Source organism: Notolepis coatsorum, assembly GCF_963971535.1.
Source record: "Notolepis coatsorum genome assembly, chromosome: 20".
In the NCBI taxonomy this organism is placed as follows: Eukaryota; Metazoa; Chordata; class Actinopteri; order Aulopiformes; family Paralepididae; genus Notolepis; species Notolepis coatsorum.
Window position 1 is genome coordinate 1,953,678 of NC_140184.1, and position 19,709 is coordinate 1,973,386.

Here is a 19,709-nt window from a genome sequence, read left to right on the forward strand (position 1 = left end):
TCCTCTGTTTAGCCTCGTCAGTGTTTATACTCCTCTGTTTAGCCTCGTCAGTGTTTATACTCCTCTGTTTAGCCCCTCGTCAGTGTTTATACTCCTCTGTTTAGCCGCGTCAGTGTTTATACTCCTCTGTTTAGCCTCGTCAGTGTTTATACTCCTCTGTTTAGCCTCGTCAGTGTTTATACTCCTCTGTTTAGCCGCGTCAGTGTTTATACTCCTCTGTTTAGCCTCGTCAGTGTTTATACTCCTCTGTTTAGCCTCGTCAGTGTTTATACTCCTCTGTTTAGCCTCGTCAGTGTTTATACTCCTCTGTTTAGCCTCGTCAGTGTTTATACTCCTCTGTTTAGCCTCGTCAGTGTTTATACTCCTCTGTTTAGCCTCGTCAGTGTTTATACTCCTCTGTTTAGCCCCTCGTCAGTGTTTATACTCCTCTGTTTAGCCTCGTCAGTGTTTATACTCCTCTGTTTAGCCTCGTCACAGTGTTTATACTCCTCTGTTTAGCCTTGTCACAGTATTTATACTCTGTTTAGCCTCGTCAGTGTTTATACTCCTCTGTTTAGCCTCGTCGGTGTTTATACTCCTCTGTTTAGCCTTGTCGGTGTTTATACTCCTCTGTTTAGCCTCGTCAGTGTTTATACTCCTCTGTTTAGCCTCGTCAGTGTTTATACTCCTCCGTTTAGCCTCGTCAGTGTTTATACTCCTCTGTTTAGCCTCGTCAGTGTTTATACTCTGTTTAGCCTCGTCAGTGTTTATACTCCTCTGTTTAGCCTCGTCAGTGTTTATACTCTGTTTAGCCTCGTCAGTGTTTATACTCCTCTGTTTAGCCTCGTCAGTGTTTATACTCCTCTGTTTAGCCTCGTCAGTGTTTATACTCCTCTGTTTAGCCTCGTCAGTGTTTATACTCCTCTGTTTAGCCTCGTCAGTGTTTATACTCCTCTGTTTAGCCTCGTCAGTGTTTATACTCCTCTGTTTAGCCTCGTCAGTGTTTATACTCCTCTGTTTAGCCCCTCGTCAGTGTTTATACTCCTCTGTTTAGCCTCGTCAGTGTTTATACTCCTCTGTTTAGCCTCGTCAGTGTTTATACTCCTCTGTTTAGCCTCGTCAGTGTTTATACTCCTGTTTAGCCTCGTCAGTGTTTATACTCCTCTGTTTAGCCTTGTCACAGTATTTATACTCCTCTGTTTAGCCTCGTCAGTGTTTATACTCCTCTGTTTAGCCTCGTCAGTGTTTATACTCCTCTGTTTAGCCTCGTCAGTGTTTATACTCCTCTGTTTAGCCTCGTCAGTGTTTATACTCCTCTGTTTAGCCTCGTCAGTGTTTATACTCCTCTGTTTAGCCTCGTCAGTGTTTATACTCCTCTGTTTAGCCCCTCGCTGCCCTTTCTGACAGCCTACATGTAGCTGAAACAGGTGGATATCAGCATTTGCCTGAAGAATCCACGAGTGTGTCTAGTTGGCAGACATTGACGGTGTCTCTCTTCTCTTTTTCTAACAGAGCTGTCAGGACGGAGGCAAATATCAGGTACATTTCCTCAAGTGACTGACTGAAAACTAAAAACACACTTCAATCAACATCTGAAATGAAAAAAAATAAATTCCTTTCGTAACTGTCTATTTACTACTTTTCCACAAATTAATCTTCCTTGCCTATATTACTACCTACTATGCTAATATGTCTTTAGAGTGGCTACTATGCACTCAACACTGCAGCACCCAAGTTTCAACACTGTTTGATGAACATTGTTACTCGGCTGAAAGAGTTGTACCCTTCCTGCTGACTTGTCGTACAGAACTTGTAAGCTGCTTTGGATAAACAAATGACTAAATGTAATGTAAAATGTGACTGAGGATGAGTCCTTGAAGAGGGAGTTGGGAGTTTAACGTGCGATTGGTATTGTGACTTATTTAGGTCCTATGTTACAATATTACGTTATATAAAATGAACATATGTGACCAGGCACAGATAATAGGGTCTAGCTTCACAATATCCCGTTTTGAGCTACAGAGCCTGGCTGTTTTAAGATGCATGCAGAACTACAAATACCCACTGGCCTTTGCCACCTAACACCTTTTGCAGGTGAGAGGCAGTCACTGGTAGGGGGTAGGTGCCGTCAGGATTTAGCAGGTTTTTTGCTAATATAAGACTATCCATAAAAGTATCTATAATCGACCATATCTATCAATTCTACCATATCTATCTATCCATCTATAATTCCATATTGTAAATTACTTAAAACAAGTGTGTACAATCAACTGTTATTTAATGTGTTGGCCCTGTATTCTGATGCGTGTTCATGCAGGGATGGTCACATGTTCTTGTGGACCTATACAATGGAGACTGTGTTGAGCTCAGCTGTAATCCAACCCTAACTATGTGACCGATACCTATTTCTTATTTGTTTTTTTGTATTCTGCCGCTATATACTGTCGGACAATCTAACAAGACTGGTTAGACTGTCGGGTCACATATGATATATATCTCAATTGTAATATGTAAAATGTATAATCTCACCACAGGTTTGCATGCTGTGAAAACCAAGGTTGCTCCACCTGCACTGGCCTTGATGGACATCATTTTATTTGCCTTTATTAAAACGTTTATGGGCCACACTAGCAGTACACACTAGCTGCATTCTGAGTAAGGTTGGGGACTAGTAGCTACTTCTCTACACTGACTCTACACGTTAGCTTTGGGCTAAGTGGTTAGAGGGGCTTAACTATCCTATGGCCAACTCATCAAAAGGGTTAACCTCTTAAGCCCGAGCCCTATTTTCTGAAAATCTGCCTAAAATACATAAGTAAATGGAAGATTGCTCCACTTCTACATGGCCCATTTGCATGTCTAATAACACTTTAACCTATTGGTAAACAAACGTTTTGCTGAAAATATACACTGACTGCTGTTGTGACGTGGTTATGATGTTTACTGTTGGATACATTTGGGGGGAAAACTAACATTATGTTATGTCATACAGTCTAGAGAGAATGATTTATGACGCGATGTCTTTTGCGGTCCGGTACCGGGTGGAAGAGGTTAAGAAGGCTGAGTGAGTTGGACCAGCGTGAAAAGCACCTGAGGTGCATTTGGGAAAGTCGGGCTCTTGAGTGTTGTCTCTGTTCTCCAGGTATCGGGTCAGAAGGCTGAGGAGGGCACCCTGGAGCACGTGGTCAACGAGGTGAGCTGGGCTGCAACACTGCTTCAACTCCAGTTCAGACACGGATGATACTGTCACCTGGTGATATTCGATCGGCATTGCAATTTCAATTTATACAAATTACCCGGATGATGATTTAGAACGGGGATCAGAGGAAAAAGATTAAAGGATCTAAAAACGTATTGCATGTTTGGTGCTCAACCGCTGGCGAGCAAACACGTAATATTACGTGATTGGCGCAGAAAGTGTTAAAAGGCATCTTTTCTAATGCGAGGTCCGATGGATCACACATGTCCTCTTTATCTGCATTCTTTGCTGCACTTGACACTAGGGGTGTAACGGGGGGGGGGGGGGGGATACAAAAAAGAAATTGCTTCATTTATCTATTTATTTAACTATTAAACAATATAAAACGAATTGGCCATAATTTACTGAGCAAACTAATGCTTACTGCTGTAACCTACTAATAACACTTAAGTAAATATGAAGATTATTATATAGCAGATGCCTTGGAGGATAAGTCGTGGACAACTGTAGCGTGTGCTTGTTTATACATAGACCCTTTCATGACTGTGATGCTTGAATACAGGGGCAGCCAGAGGTTGCATCACAGTCACGAAAGGGGCTAGTTTATACAGAGCTGGTGGTATGACTTGCTGGCTGAAATACGGACGAGAGGGAACTAGGTAGCGGGGCTATATTACTTTTAACATGTGCTTAAACCCAGTGTTCTCGACAAACGGAGTATGGTCGCAGATCTGCTGCTATAAAAACACCTATGGCGTTTGTTATTGCTTTGGCCCGGTCTGAATTAATAGCGAGATGCTGCTTGAATGCCACGGGGAGCTGGGTTTGCACTAGGATCTGTTTCTTCCGTGTACCAGTGATATTCACATTCGGGTGATGCCGTTTCAAATGCGTGATAAAGTTCGCAATAAAGTTGAACAATGACATGGCTCTGGCTTGTCAGTTAGTATTGACTCGCCATACTAAGGCTAATATGCTATGCTAAATTACAGCTCTCGTTCAGTGTAGCTGCGCGCTGCGTGGGATGAACAAACAAGTTAGTTGTGCACGTTATATTAGGGCCGGGGTGATTTAAGTTCCGCAAAAAAAGATTCCGTACTGTTGCAATTACCGTTACCGTTACACCCCTACTTGACACACATTCCTGTTTTTGTCTCCCATCTGTCAGCTTTGTGTCAGACCAATGTGCTTTTATGCGTTTGCTATTTGGAATAGGCTAAACTCACCTGCTCTGTGTGAGCTTTGGTGTAATGGTCTCTCCAGCCATGTTGATCTCTTGTTCTCCTGCTTGTTCTCTCTCTCCATCACGTCAGACGACCAAAGAGATGGTCGCTCGCTCCTGTGCCACTATCGTCACGCACCCCTTCCACGGTAAGACGTCCCCCTCTCCTGATCACTGTGGCTGTCCGCTCCATAGCTCCATTTAAAATCAACGCTGATTGACAGGTCACCTGCATAAAGCGTTAGAAAATAAATACATTCCTCACATTCAAAAACTGATGTTTGGGGTGATTGCATTACTGAACCAAAACATACGTTTCCTTGCAAGCAGTAGTGTAGTCTAGGGCTCTAGGCTACACTGAGGGTAATTAATTTTTTAATTTAAACAGTGTACCCTCTGAAAATCTTTTAAATGTTCTTGACTGCAGGGGGAGACTGTTTGTGTCTTCACTGCCAAGTTCATAATATTCTGTAACCGATGAATCCTGTTTGTGTCTTCACTGCCAAATTCATAATATTCTGTAACCGATGAATCCTGTTTGTGTCTTCACTGCCAAGTTCATAATATTCTGTAATAGATGAGTGCTTCAATTGTGACAGAACTGCAGGAATGTTCATTTAATTGAAAATGAAATAAGAAAGGGCGGCTAAGTGGCGCAGTGGGCAAGGCGCTCGCCACTAGTGCAGGATATGCTGGGTTTGAGCCCAGCTCTCTGCATTGCTACCAGCTTGGCTGGTCGTTCATACTAACACAATTGGCAGTGTTATAGGGTGGGAAAGCTGGTGGGTGGGTCCTGGTCGTTGTAAACAGCGACTCCTACAGTTCGGTCGGGGCGCCTGCTCAGCGAGGAAAGGATCTAAGGGTGGTAGTGTGATCCTTCCACACGTTACACCCTCTCAGTGAGAGTCCGCGCTGCCAGGTGAAAAGAAGCGGTTGATTGGCTAGACGTGTGTCGGAGGAAGCACGTGATAGCCTCCACTCTCCCAGACCGACCGTAGCGGGTAGGTGCGCAGCGACCAGGAAGGGGATTGGGAATTGGCATAACGACTAACATTGGGATGGGAGAAAAAAGGAGGAAGAAATCAGTCCAAGCTATATATATAATTATTAGACGCAAGGGATAAGTCTCCCTGGCTTTCGCTCAGAAATAGTGCCGCCCTACCAGGCTTAGACCACGCCCCCAGCGGCTACTTGATCCCCCCCCCCCCCCCCAATATTCAGTGTACAGCCAGAAGCTACACTACACCACTGCCTGCCTGTGACTGTCCTCTTGTCTTTGCAGTGATCACATTGAGGTGCATGGTTCAGTTTATTGGGAGAGAGACGAAATACAGGTGGGTTTTTCTTAATTCTCAGAAACTCTGGTGCGTTCAAAAGCAACGCGGACTGTAGAATGTAACCAGAAACATGCTCTGTTTCAGTGGCGTGTTCAACTCCATCGTCACGGTGTACAGAGAAGAGGGCGTCTTGGGGTTCTTTGCGTAAGTTTTGAGTCTTTAGTCTCATTTTTGTTTGCTGCATATGGCTTGACTTGGATGGTATCAGTTCTACTGTACTATACTGTATGTTGAGGTATGGGCTCCAGCGAGTGTTCCAACATATAATCAGCATAAATACATTTGTAAGCTAGCAACGCCCATTTTTCACCCGCTCCAAAAGAGTTGATTGTTGAATGGATATTTAGCTAAAACTGTATAATGGCAATAATATAACAAGAGGTCGGGCTCTACTGTATAATAACAATAATATAACAAGAGGTCGGGCTCTAAATCAAATCAAATTTATTTATAGGGCCCGACAACACACGTTAATGTCCCCATGGGCCGTACAGATCTTCTTTAAACAAGTCAAGAAGAAAACAACAATAAGTCAAGAACAGAACAAGAACACCATAAGGTCCAAACATTTTTAGATGAATGCAAATAAATGAAAGAATGCAAGCACTCCCAGACATACCCCACGCAAAGGTAAGGAAAAACTCACTAAAACCTAACAATAGGGAAAAAAGCTCCACAGGCAGTGTGGAGGAGAGAAACCTTAGAAGGGCCATTCAAGGGGGGGATCTCCCTTCTTAGATGTTGGTGATAGTAGTGTTGCAGACGGACAGTTGGTAAGCATGCACTCATGTGTGTAGTGAAACACAGATGAGTGCATGCAATAGCAACTGTACATTTTGAAAGATTAAAGATAGAGCTAATAGCGATAGCAACTGAACATTTTGAAAGATTAAAGATAGAGTTGATAGCGGATCTATTTGAGGCACAGGGGCGGCGCAAAGAGGGTCACGTCCTCCCCGTCTTAGTCACGGGACATTCAACACTCCGGTTGTTGCTCAGGGACAGCCGGAGACAGGGAGATAGGGGGTGGCGCAGAGAGGGTCGCGAACTCCCCGACATCATCGCGGGACATCCGGCACTCCGTTCACCACTACGAGACCTCCGGAGACAGGGGGGCACGCAGAGGGGGTCGCAATCTCCCGGCCTTCGTCACGGGACGTCCAACACTCCGGTCAACACTCCAGGACAGCAAGTCATAGGGAGACGGGACAGGCGTTAGAGAGCTCATGAGATTGTAGTAGGCGGACATAGCAATAGATACAAGTGGTAGGCATATATGTGAATGGAGTAGATATATGAAGTAAGCGTATTATGTGAATAGAATAGAAGTACTTAACCCAGCAATGAAACCGTGTTGACTGTTAATCTGTTAACAGTCTGTTAATACTGTTAATCAGTTGACAGGACCACGGACAGACGGCGGTGAATAACTGATCCAAGGCCTCGGAGGTGCATGTAGAGCAGTCACTACAATCTTGGCCAAGACCCCGAGGCATCCATCACCTTAGTCAGTGCCAGGTGATGGATAATAACAATAATATAACAAGAGGCCAAGCTACTGTATTAGGGCTGCAACGATTAGTCGGCATAATCGACGACGTTGATCATAAAAACTCGTCGACGGCGAATTGTTTGCGTCGATGCGATGCGTTGTATAATTTATTTATAATATAGTTTCCATAGGGCAAACGCTGATATCTCTGTGAAAACCGCTCTGATTATCCTAAAACCGGTAAAATACATTCCTTACCTGAGATCAGATGTTATCCAAAAAGATCATTCCAATTCCTGATCGCCATTCCAAATATCGATCACGCTTATTGATTAGTGTTGGGTCCTGTAAATACATAATCCACGCGTTTTCCGGGCCGGCGAGCACAATCAATCCTTCAGTTGGCTTGACGGAAAAGTAAAATGAGCAAACTGGCCACCCCCCCTGCATCAGTGTAAAGTAATGGGGTGCAGTACCACAGGGAGAGACGATAGGGGGCGGTATCTTCCCAATTGAGCTCAGAGAGACTCTGCAGCACTAACCGGCTCGATTGATGAAATATGAATTCAAATCGCAAAAAAAAAGAAACTACAAACAAACGCTATATACGACAAAACGCGTCCGTGGCACTCAATGTGTTAAAAGCGAATAAAAGAAAAAACGAGTCAAAAACGTGTATATATATTTTTGGCCGTCAACCGCTGGCTCCCAATAACGTGTGTATATATACGTGATTGGCCGGGAATGTGTTAAAGCAGCTGGGATAAGTAGTTGTTGTTGTTTCTTCTGCCTGGCTCTGGTGACGCAACAGGGTGCTAAAGATATCTAAAATTAGCTACTGAGATTAGGGCTGCACGATTAATAAAAAGAATCTCGATTCATAGACCTATGCGATCTCATTTCTAAATTATGACTATAAAATAAAAACATTACTTTAAATATATATATTTTTACTTTACTTTTTTAAATGATGAAAAATAAGGATCATGATGAGAGAAAAAGCAAGAATTGTGCAGCCCTAACTGAGATCCAAAAATAGTTATCGATATCAGTAGTTACATTGAATTTGAACAATGAACCAATTGCAATAAAGATTATCAGAAGAAGTGAGAAAATATAAACATTTGTACGACTACTCAAGTACTCATGTAGACACGGACCAGAACGGCATCGCTTTCAAAGTAGCTTATTACAAGTTATCAAAACCAAACGTTGTCTCCCCTTCTCCCCTGGTGCTGCCTGACCCTGATGCATATTCTTTACAATCCTTGCCAAGAAAGTACGTAAATAAAAATGAATCCACATGTTCTGTTATTCCTCTTGCTGATTGTAAAAGCATGACTATTCCACTCGTTATTTCAGCTTAAGTCCACTTGCCGCCACGGACGACATAACGCGTCGCTAACGATTCCAAACTGATGCACGACTTGTTGCATCTTGCTGCATGTAGCATAATAACAGACTCAAAGATAACTACGACTTGTTTGCCATTTTTAACTAACGTTAGTATAATAACGATTGATCGTTGCCATGGCTGCTATCTTTATTTGTCGCTTATTGTGTAGATCGACCTCTGCTCTCTGACCCTTAACCTCCTGACCAAAGTCGCAGCCGTTTATCATGAGCATTTAGTGCCATCTGTGGCGATAAATGCACATTGCACTAGGAGCAGGATAATTAAACGACACTAGATGTGTTCTCAGTAAGGCTGCACGCACCAAACCACGTGGCCGTACTGTGAAGTAATCCATACCGTTACACCCCTAGTTGCTATTGATTTAATTAAAACAAAAAAAAAATGCCAAGATTGTCTACGGAATGGGGCGGTCAGGTGGCGTAGCGGAGATTGCGCTCGTCACCAATGCAAGAGGCTGCGGTCTCGACTCCCGGAGAGTCAGCATTGCTTGAGGCTTGGGCTGATCGTCATACTAACTCGTTTGGCTGAGTTAGGGGGAGGGAAGTCGTGGGTGGTAATCTGGCGTTGTGGACAGCGTCCGGTCTGGGCGCCTGCTCAGCGGAGGCAGGAAATGGTGAAGGCAGCGTGACCTCCCACGCGTTACACTTCACCAATGAGAGTTCTTGCTGCCAAGTGAAAAAATAGTCACTGGCTGTCGCTGCATGTGTCGGAGGAAGCGTGCGGATGACTTCAGGGTTCCCTTGTACCGACCAGTAGGAGAAAATGCGCACAACAACCAGGTATGGGAGGGGGGGAATTGGCACAACGACTAAATTGTGACGGGGAAAAAATCTTTCTGTATCAGTCGGTACCCAAAGTGTAGTATTCATACCTTATCAGTGCACCTTTAGTGTGTTGACATACATATACATGGCGTTTTAATGTATAGCTATACTCGGTCATTGTCGCAAAATAATTGACCGACAGAGTTTAGAATACCGAGGCGCCTACCTTATGTTGTCTGATGATAGTTTGCTGTTAACGCATTGACCGCCAGCAGCAGGGGGCGTTGATCCCCCTTCAGCGCCAGGTCTTTATTCAATGGATATCGTTTAAGAATGCCAAACTTGCCAGTCCTAAAACTATATTTTATATTATAGCTATGGATCTAATAACGCCGTCGACTGTCAGTGAGTTGCTTCTGGTCAACATGCAAAAAACAGATTGTTTTTTCATCCGTACATTTCCGTTTTATACCGTTTTGAATAAGAGTATAGTTTGAGTGATTCTGAGTAATTCCAGGAAAAGACAAGAAAAAGGCATTTTAGTGTAATCCAGTTCACGTTGTCATTTTTCGGCTGATTATCTAATCATCCTGAAATCAACGCTAGATTATCATTATTATCTCCTCGTGCATACATGAAATGGCCCTCGTAGCGCTCGTCACCAACGCAAGAATAGAATAGAATCTTTATTGTCATTGTTGGTACAACGAAATTGAGTTTGGAGCATCACCACTGGCATACAAACATACTGAATACATGTGCAAAATAATCATGTCAATAATAATAATATAGTATCAATGTCCTCAATAATAATAATATACCATCAATGTCCCAAGTGCAATAGTGCTAGTGCAAATAAATAAATATTACAGTCCAGTTGACTTGCAATGGATGGAATAGTGTATAGTGCAGCAATGCAAGTCCGGTTCACAGTTATTGTTGTAACACTGGTATCAAACCCAGCTGTCAGCGTTGCTTCCGGCTTGGCCGGCCGTCATACTAACACAATTGGCAGTAAGCCGGTGGGTGGGTCTGGCTCGTTGTGGACAGCGACTCCTACAGTTCGGTCGGGGCGCCTGCACAGCGAGGGAAGGATCTAGGGGAGGTAGTGTAACCTTCCACACGTTACACCCTCTCAGTGAGAGTCCTGCCAGGTGAAAAGAAGCGGTGGGCTGGCTACACATGTGTTGGAGGAAGCATGTGATAGTCTCCGCCCTCCCAGACCGACTGTAGGGGGTAGAGTGCGCAACGACCAGGAAGGGGATTGGGAATTGGCATAACGACACATTGGGAGGGGAGAAAAACGTAAAAAAGGAGGAAAAAGATTTTAAAAAGATATACCGGTAGCTAATAAAAGAAATAACTATCATAAAAACGAGTTTGGCGATATTCGCATGGCAGGCAATAACGAGTTAAGATTGTGTTAATGTGTGTTCTATATCTGGTTTCAGATATGTCTGTTATGGCTGGGGAATAAAGTGAACCCTTGCACAGAAGAACCCTATAATGTCTATGGCTGGGGAATAAAGTGAACCCTTGCACAGAAGAACCCTATAATGTCTATGGCTGGGGAATAAAGTGAACCCTTGCACAGAAGAACCCTATAATGTCTATGGCTGGGGAATAAAGTGAACCCTTGCACAGAAGAACCCTATAATGTCTATGGCTGGGGAATAAAGTGAACCCTTGCACAGAAGAACCCTATAATGTCTATGGCTGGGGAATAAAGTGAACCCTTGCACAGAAGAACCCTATAATGTCTATGGCTGGGGAATAAAGTGAACCCTTGCACAGAAGAACCCTATAATGTCTATGGCTGGGGAATAAAGTGAACCCTTGCACAGAAGAACCCTATAAGTCCATTTTGAGATTTGTCAGACAGCCCATGTATTGGCAGTTGTGAAGTTAATGTTGCTCTTGGAATGTGATTGATCACAAACTACTCAACCTCTACTGTCTAACTGAGTGAACACAACACTCTAATTTACCATCTTTAGATAATAACCATATAGAGTACATCACAACATATATTTGGGTATGGACAATCACCTTAAACAATCACATATTGGAATTGTTCAACTGTTTTTGGCGTTTATCAGCCTTCATCTGCCCTTCCGTGAAGTCTCAGCATTGACTTAATTGTTGATGATGAGGCAATCGTTTGGTGGAATTCAGTCCTTCCACACACTGGCTGTCACGCTGTTTCCCCTGTTAATGCATCCGGACAAAAGAATGTACTGGAAACGTCGTCTCTTTATCATTAAAGGATGTTTATTTTCCATAAACATAGCATCTCGTACAGAATGAAAGTCTTTGGTGGTATCAGAAACTAGATTAATAGATTCTCTGTCGATCGCTTTGGTGGTTCTGCTGCCTGTCCTGCTGGCCGAAGCCTCTCTGTTAGCTGCTAGCTATCTCTACCTCGTGGTCCCCCTCCCCATCAGGAGGAGGCCTGGTGTCGGTCCGTCTACCTCGTGGTCCCCCTCTCCATCAGGAGGAGGCCTGGTGTCGGTCCATCAGGAGGAGGCCTGGTGTCGGTCCATCAGGAGGAGGCCTGGTGTCGGTCCATCAGGAGGAGGCCTGGTGTCGGTCCATCAGGAGGAGGCCTGGTGTCGGTCCTATCTCTACCTCGTGGTCCCCCTCTCCAGGAGGAGGCCTGGTGTCTCTACCTCGTGGTCCCCCTCTCCAGGAGGAGGCCTGGTGTCTCTACCTCGTGGTCCCCCTCCATCAGGAGGAGGCCTGGTGTCTCTACCTCGTGGTCCCCCTCTCCAGGAGGAGGCCTGGTGTCTCTACCTCGTGGTCCCCCTCTCCAGGAGGAGGCCTGGTGTCTCTACCTCGTGGTCCCCCTCTCCATCAGGAGGAGGCCTGGTGTCTCTACCTCGTGGTCCCCCTCTCCATCAGGAGGAGGCCTGGTGTCTCTACCTCGTGGTCCCCCTCTCCAGGAGGAGGCCTGGTGTCTCTACCTCGTGGTCCCCCTCTCCATCAGGAGGAGGCCTGGTGTCGGTCCTATCTCTACCTCGTGGTCCCCCTCTCCATCAGGAGGAGGCCTGGTGTCTCTACCTCGTGGTCCCCCTCTCCATCAGGAGGAGGCCTGGTGTCTCTACCTCGTGGTCCCCCTCTCCAGGAGGAGGCCTGGTGTCTCTACCTCGTGGTCCCCCTCTCCATCAGGAGGAGGCCTGGTGTCGGTCCTATCTCTACCTCGTGGTCCCCCTCTCCATCAGGAGGAGGCCTGGTGTCGGTCCTCTCTCTACCTCGTGGTCCCCCTCTCCATCAGGAGGAGGCCTGGTGTCGGTCCTATCTCTACCTCGTGGTCCCCCTCTCCATCAGGAGGAGGCCTGGTGTCGGTCCTCTCTCTACCTCGTGGTCCCCCTCTCCATCAGGAGGAGGCCTGGTGTCGGTCCTATCTCTACCTCGTGGTCCCCCTCTCCATCAGGAGGAGGCCTGGTGTCGGTCCTCTCTCTACCTCGTGGTCCCCCTCTCCATCAGGAGGAGGCCTGGTGTCGGTCCTCTCTCTACCTCGTGGTCCCCCTCTCCATCAGGAGGAGGCCTGGTGTCAGTCCTATCTCTACCTCGTGGTCCCCCTCTCCATCAGGAGGAGGCCTGGTGTCGGTCCTCTCTCTACCTCGTGGTCCCCCTCCCCATCAGGAGGAGGCCTGGTGTCGGTCCTCTACCTCGTGGTCCCCCTCTCCATCAGGAGGAGGCCTGGTGTCGGTCTCTCTCTCTACCTCGTGGTCCCCCTCTCCATCAGGAGGAGGCCTGGTGTCGGTCTCTCTCTCTACCTCGTGGTCCCCCTCTCCATCAGGAGGAGGCCTGGTGTCGGTCCTCTACCTCGTGGTCCCCCTCTCCATCAGGAGGAGGCCTGGTGTCGGTCCTCTACCTCGTGGTCCCCCTCTCCATCAGGAGGAGGCCTGGTGTCGGTCTCTCTCTCTACCTCGTGGTCCCCCTCTCCATCAGGAGGAGGCCTGGTGTCGGTCTCTCTCTCTACCTCGTGGTCCCCCTCTCCATCAGGAGGAGGCCTGGTGTCGGTCTCTCTCTCTACCTCGTGGTCCCCCTCTCCATCAGGAGGAGGCCTGGTGTCGCTCCGTCTCGCTCCCCTCTGCATCAGGAGGAGGCCTGGTGTCGGTCTCTACCTCGTGGTCCCCCTCTCCATCAGGAGGAGGCCTGGTGTCGGTCTCTACCTCGTGGTCCCCCTCTCCATCAGGAGGAGGCCTGGTGTCGGTCTCTCTCTCTACCTCGTGGTCCCCCTCTCCATCAGGAGGAGGCCTGGTGTCGCTCCGTCTCGCTCCCCTCTGCATCAGGAGGAGGCCTGGTGTCGCTCCGTCTCGCTCTGCCTCCCAACCGGAAGTCTTAAAGTCTCTCTCGCACGATGTTTCTCTAACTTTGTTTCTCCATCTCGTCCCCCTAGCAATGGCTTCTGACCCATATACACACATATCTCTCTCAGTCTTTGGCGTCTCCCTGACTCTGTGGGTGACCTTGGCTCTCTGGCTCCTATCTCGTCACTATAGCAACCACTCTTGCTCCCTGCTACAGAGGAATGTCTGAGAGTTTAACACACACACAGAGTCCTTTAACACTTTCAGTGCCCAGCAGGGGGCGCACATTTAGTGCTTGAATGCCCACCATCCACTTCAATATTAGCATTAATAGCCATGGCTATGTGTCTAATCTGCCCCGTCGCTTATCAATGACTCATTTTCCAGTCAACATTGTCGAAGCGGATTGTTTTTTTATCGGTTCATTTCCGTTTTATAGCATTTTGAAAAGCCCTCGTTTTCAAGGGGGGGAAAAAGAATCCGTGATAAACACCCTGTACTGTAATATTCTAGAACGTTGTAATTTTTCGGCCTATTTATGAATCGTTTTCAAATAAATGCTAGATTATCAATAGTATATGTGTATGTATGCACGCTGATGCCGCGAGCTGAAAATCGATTCTCTTAGTTCCTGATCGCTCGTACAGTCAAACAGCTATATCACATATAGGGGAAAAGCTTATATCTCTGTGAAAACGGGTCTGATTATCCTAAGACTGGTAAAATAGATTCCTTACCTGAGATCAGATGGTATCCAAATGGATTATTCCAATTCCTGATCGCCATTCCAAAAATCGATCCTTTTATTGATCCAACTGTAAAACACATATTACACGCTGTGCTGAGGGTCCACAATGAATCTGATCGGCTCCGGTTACATGCGTGAGAAGTAAAATGTGGATTCCGGAGTTTTTTTCTCATCCATTTTCATTGAGTCCAATCCAAAAGGGTGCAGATCTGGGAGACGATGGGGGGCGCTTTTTCACATCTGAGCGCCTGGTGGGGCAGGTTTACCAACGGTAGACTCGGTTGATGAAATATGAATTCAGATCGCTAATAAATTAAAAAAAATCACGAATTGGCATTCAGGGGGCGGGCTGATAACCCGAGATATCTCGTGATGGGCATTCAAAGTGTTAAACTCCAATCTATAGATATTTACATTACATACATGTTGTTATAACCATATGAAAACCAGTGATATCCTTCGGAATCCATGGAAATTGGAAGTGTAATGTCAAACTGAAACTTATGTTCAGTTGGTATTTTCAAACATTTTGTGAGCAACTTTATCTAATATTTACTTATCATTCGTAGTATTAATAATCTAGACGACAAAATTGTGCATGGTGATCACAATATCAAAGAAAATCATCAATATGATAATACCTAGATCCCTTGCCTACTAGTTATTAATGGTGTGTCTCCTATATCTTGCAGTGGTTTGAACCCTTGCCTACTAGTTAATGTTGAATTGCATCTCCTGTCTCTTGCAGTGGTTTGGTCCCTCGCCTACTTGGGGACATTCTGTCTCTGTGGATCTGCAACCTGCTGGCTCACCTCATCAACACATACGCTATTGACGACTCGGTAAGCCACAGCTTCTCAGATTGGTCAGGTGTAGGGGTGGGCCGTATATCGGTATAGCATAAGTTATACACCGCTAGAAATTGGTAAGAAAATTGCTAAGGTATAAAATCGTATTGGCAACCATTAGCTTTGACTGCAGACTTTATATTGAGCATGTCATACATTTTCTTAATTTTATACATATTAATATTTTTTATATAAACCTCTCTCTAGACGGGTCACACAGGAGAAATCAAGAACTGCTCTCAGGCTGTGACGGGGGTAAGTCAGACTAACACAGCTGCCCACATTAGCAAGATACTGTATGTACCATATACAGTACCACTGGCTCTCAAAGTGGGGCTCATTGACCTCCAGAGGTCTCCAACAAAATGGTCAATAGTTTAACTTCACTTATTAATTTCACAATTTCATTCCACAAGAGGTTAGTTCGGCTAATAAGAAAATACAAGTGACTATTGTGATCGTGGATTTCACTTTCTCAATTGGTATCGGCTATATAATTGACATGGTCATATCTAATGACGTAAATCTAGTCAGATTGGGGTCCTTAACACTTTCAGTGCCGGCCACGCTATATATCGTTATTTCATCCCGCCCATTAAATGCAGACGACGCTAATTGTCGTTTTTTATTTTTATTAGCGATCTGAATTCATATTTCATCAACTGAGTCTCCCGTTGGTACAGCAGCCCCTCTATGAGCTCCGATGGGAAAATACCGCCCCCTATTGTCTATCCCTGTGTAACTGCAGCCCATTTGATTACACAGGTCAATGGGTGGGGGGGGGGGGGCCTACTGGCTCCACTATGCTGGCGAGCCGTCTGATGAAGAGGGAAGTGATTGCGAGACGGAAAGCAGCCTGGAATATATATTTACAGCAGCCAATAATCAATTAATAAACGCGATCGATATTTGGAATGGCGATCAGGAATTGGAATAGGAGTCTATGTTACCAGTTTTAGGATAATCGGAGCCGATTTTCACTGAGATAACAGCGTGCCCCGTATGTGTCTGTGTGTGCTGTTGAGGAAATAAGAGAATCGATTTCTCAGCTCGCTTCTATAGCGTGCATAAGTACACATATACTATCGATAATCTAGTGTTTATTTGAAAACTATTCATAAATAGGCCGACAAATGACAACGTGTCTAGTGTATTTGAGAATATTCCAGTAAATGCCGTTTATGACGGAATCTTTCTCTTTCCTGCGTGACCAAGAAAAGCTGTAAAAATGCTAAAAGAAAATCTTAAAAAAAAAAAAAAATAATAATAATAAATAAAAAATCCGTTTCGACAATGTTGAGTGCAAACAAGTCATTGATAAGCGACGGGAAGATTAGACGCATAGCCATAATTAAAAACATAGATTATGCGTTTTTAACGCTATCATTGAAGTGGATGCTGGCATCCAAGGACATTAATCAAAGGCACTGAAAGTGTTAACGGGGATCCGCGGCCTAATGTGTAGCAATTTGGGGATCCTTGACACAAACAGGTTGAGAACCATCATGGCACTAGTTGTCGCAACAATAGAATGTAGAAGAATGACACTTTCATCTCCCCACCCACAGAATAGACTGTTATGGTATTCTGAAGTCATATCTAACAACAAATATCCTCTCAGTTGGGTGAGATCTGTAGCCTATCTCCAATCTTATCAATCTGGAGGTCCTAGACGAGCAACATTTTGAGAACCGCTGTAGTGTGCTGTATATACAGTAGCCTTCAAGCGGTTTGTGTCGAGTGAATGAGTTATGAATATGCCTCTCTGTCTGCTCTCTCCACCAGTTTTTTGCCAGTATGCTCACATACCCCTTTGTTTTGGTGTCGAACCTCATGGCTGTCAATAACTGTGGGTAAGTACTGTAGTTACAGAGACGCTGTTGTGACCACTCAGCATTGACTATGTATTCTATGTTAGATTAGATTCAAATGTATTGTCATCATACGGCACAAGTGCAGTACAACGAAAATAAGTTTGGCATCCAACCAGAGTGCAAATGTAACGGTAAAGTGCAATTATACAATGTACAGGTGATTAAACTGGGTACAAAATATACAAATTGGTACTACTGAGTAGTGCTAATGAGAGTTGTAGTATAATATGTACAGTGGTACAGGCGTAAAGACATACTGGCCAGCAGTGTAAAACAGTAGGATGTGCTCAGATATAGATGTAGTAAAGTTCTGTATGAATAAAGCGGCTTCTCTCTGCCTCCTCCTCCCCACAGGCTGTCTGGTGGGCTGCCGCCCTACGCATCAGTATATCCTACCTGGGTAGATTGCTGGAGGCATCTAAGTCTAGAGGTAACACACACTTTCACTTCAGTTGGGGCTTGGGCAATGTCACAGTAGTTGTTATATCACTGTTAATATTGATAATTGTGATGCATAATTGTGTTTACAGTAGTATTTGTCAAATTTATATTTTAAACATTTGAGTGAAATGAAGGAACTAATATTTCAAGTTTGATTCTGTGTCACTTGTTACTGTGCAATCCAATATGATGAATATTTTGATTGGATAATTTTATATTATTAAGGGTGAATATTTGAGCAGATATTGTGGTATATATCAATATTGGAAAAGGCCAGATAATCTAGTGTCCCCCACCCCCTGTACCTCCCAGCCCTCTGACAACTAGTGGCATAACATGAGCTGTGTGTAGCCAACATACATACAGATACAGATATTACACCAATGCCTTCAGTCTAGCCCCTCTCGTGACTGTGACGCAGCCAACAAGGTTTGGCCGAGTGAATCCACAGTCCCCTGCTCCCCCACAGGAAACCACCCTATTTTAACTCTGAAGAACTGGTCCGACGCGAAACGTTCGTTGTATACAAGTATCGCAGAGACATTTCAAAGGTACTCACAGTTGCACAAGGGTCTTGGACAGAGAAACACAATGGTTTGAAAGCTCGGCGTTGCTAGTAAACATTTAAAATATTTTTTATAAACGTGTAAACATCACAGAGACGGCATCACAGTCACGAAAGGGGCTACCTTCAGTCCAAACTGTACATATTGACGTGTCGCTCCTCTCTGCCTCTGTCTCTCCAGGGAAACATGAGCCGAGGCAACAGTTTATTTTTCCGGAAGCTCCCGGCAGGGAAGACGTACGCCATCGACCAGAAAAGATTTTTTTAAGCCCGGGGGAGGGAACCGAGCAGAATAGAACCTAATTGTAATAATATAAGAAAGTTGCCTGAGATCGACGGTGAGATCGGCACCTAATCCTTTGTATGCACTTGTTTACGATGGCCGTTCTTTTCTTTTGTAACACTCTGTCCACCATGTACGATGAAAACTATTGCATTATTTTACAGCAAGTGCTGCTTTGATTGGAATCCATTTAAGAGCTTTATTTTGATAATATATATATATATATAGGGATTTGTACAAATTGAAAGTGCGGGATACGATGGAAGAAACGGAACAACTCAGTAGATCTCAAGCTTTTGAACCCGTCTGTAATAAGAACTAAGACGGTCGGTGTTGTGAAACTACTTACTCGCCTCCTCCTGTGTCACTTTGTCTCAAAATGTTTAAACCTCCTCTTGGATTATTCTGTATAACTAGGCACAGCAGTGATGATGAAGATGATGACTTACTTGTCCATAAAAACTTAGATGGGATTCTTTGCAAGGGAAAAAAAAAAGTACTTAAATCTGCATGTAGGTATGTCTAACATTTCACACGTTTCTTTGGAAAGCGGGACCTCTTGTCATGTGGTATCGTCTTGATGTGTGTGTGTGTTACCGTGCTGAAACCTCAGCGATGGGTCCAGGGCTAGGAGGTAGTAGTGCTAATGATTATAAGGAAAACATGAAGTTGTGTGGTGGTCGGAGTAGCTTGAGTTGACCGTAACGTCTCTGGCCTTCTCAAAGATTCTCAAAGCAGTCGGGTGCTTGTATGAACTCATTCTGACTGACACAAATAAAGACATGCTTTTTTTTTTTTTGATGTCCTGTCTGTGGTCCATCTTTTTCTTCAGTGGTACAGTCTGTTATTTCATGGCATGCAATGGAAATGCAACACAAAGCAATGCAGTCTTTGTACAGATAAGACTCCTAGTAGCAGTGAAGTGCTGTTGTCTGTAAACTCAATATAAATGGTCATTTGTAATGGACAGATTTTCCTGACCATAGTATTGCAAATTTTTTATAATTTAATGACTTGTGAAGCAGCCGTTTTGGTAATAGTAGAGGAAGCTGGCATCAGTTTAATGGCCATGTTATCGTTTTATCTTTTGTCTTCAAATAGTTTGGCTCAATTCTGTTCCAACCGCCTCTTTCCTGCAGCTCTCATCCTCTCTGGGTTATAATTGTACACTAGCCCTCCTCAGAACCCAGGCCAGACACTAGCCCTCCTCAGAACCCAGGCCAG

At 44.8% G+C, this 19,709-nt stretch overlaps 1 protein-coding gene across 1 annotated transcript in view; it reads left to right on the plus strand.

Annotated features, from left to right (window-relative positions):
• Positions 1 to 19,286, plus strand: part of mtch2 (mitochondrial carrier homolog 2) — a 31,666-nt gene extending 12,380 nt beyond the window's left edge. The window contains exons 4-13 of the mRNA XM_084337526.1: positions 1,492 to 1,518; positions 3,122 to 3,172; positions 4,492 to 4,549; positions 5,683 to 5,734; positions 5,822 to 5,881; positions 15,223 to 15,316; positions 15,530 to 15,577; positions 17,108 to 17,175; positions 17,551 to 17,626; positions 18,384 to 19,286. Coding sequence (XP_084193652.1) covers positions 1,492 to 1,518; positions 3,122 to 3,172; positions 4,492 to 4,549; positions 5,683 to 5,734; positions 5,822 to 5,881; positions 15,223 to 15,316; positions 15,530 to 15,577; positions 17,108 to 17,175; positions 17,551 to 17,626; positions 18,384 to 18,470 — 621 coding nt within the window. The 3' untranslated portion in view covers positions 18,471 to 19,286. The remainder of the gene's footprint in view (positions 1 to 1,491; positions 1,519 to 3,121; positions 3,173 to 4,491; positions 4,550 to 5,682; positions 5,735 to 5,821; positions 5,882 to 15,222; positions 15,317 to 15,529; positions 15,578 to 17,107; positions 17,176 to 17,550; positions 17,627 to 18,383) is intronic.
• Positions 19,287 to 19,709: the final 423 nt, after the last annotated feature.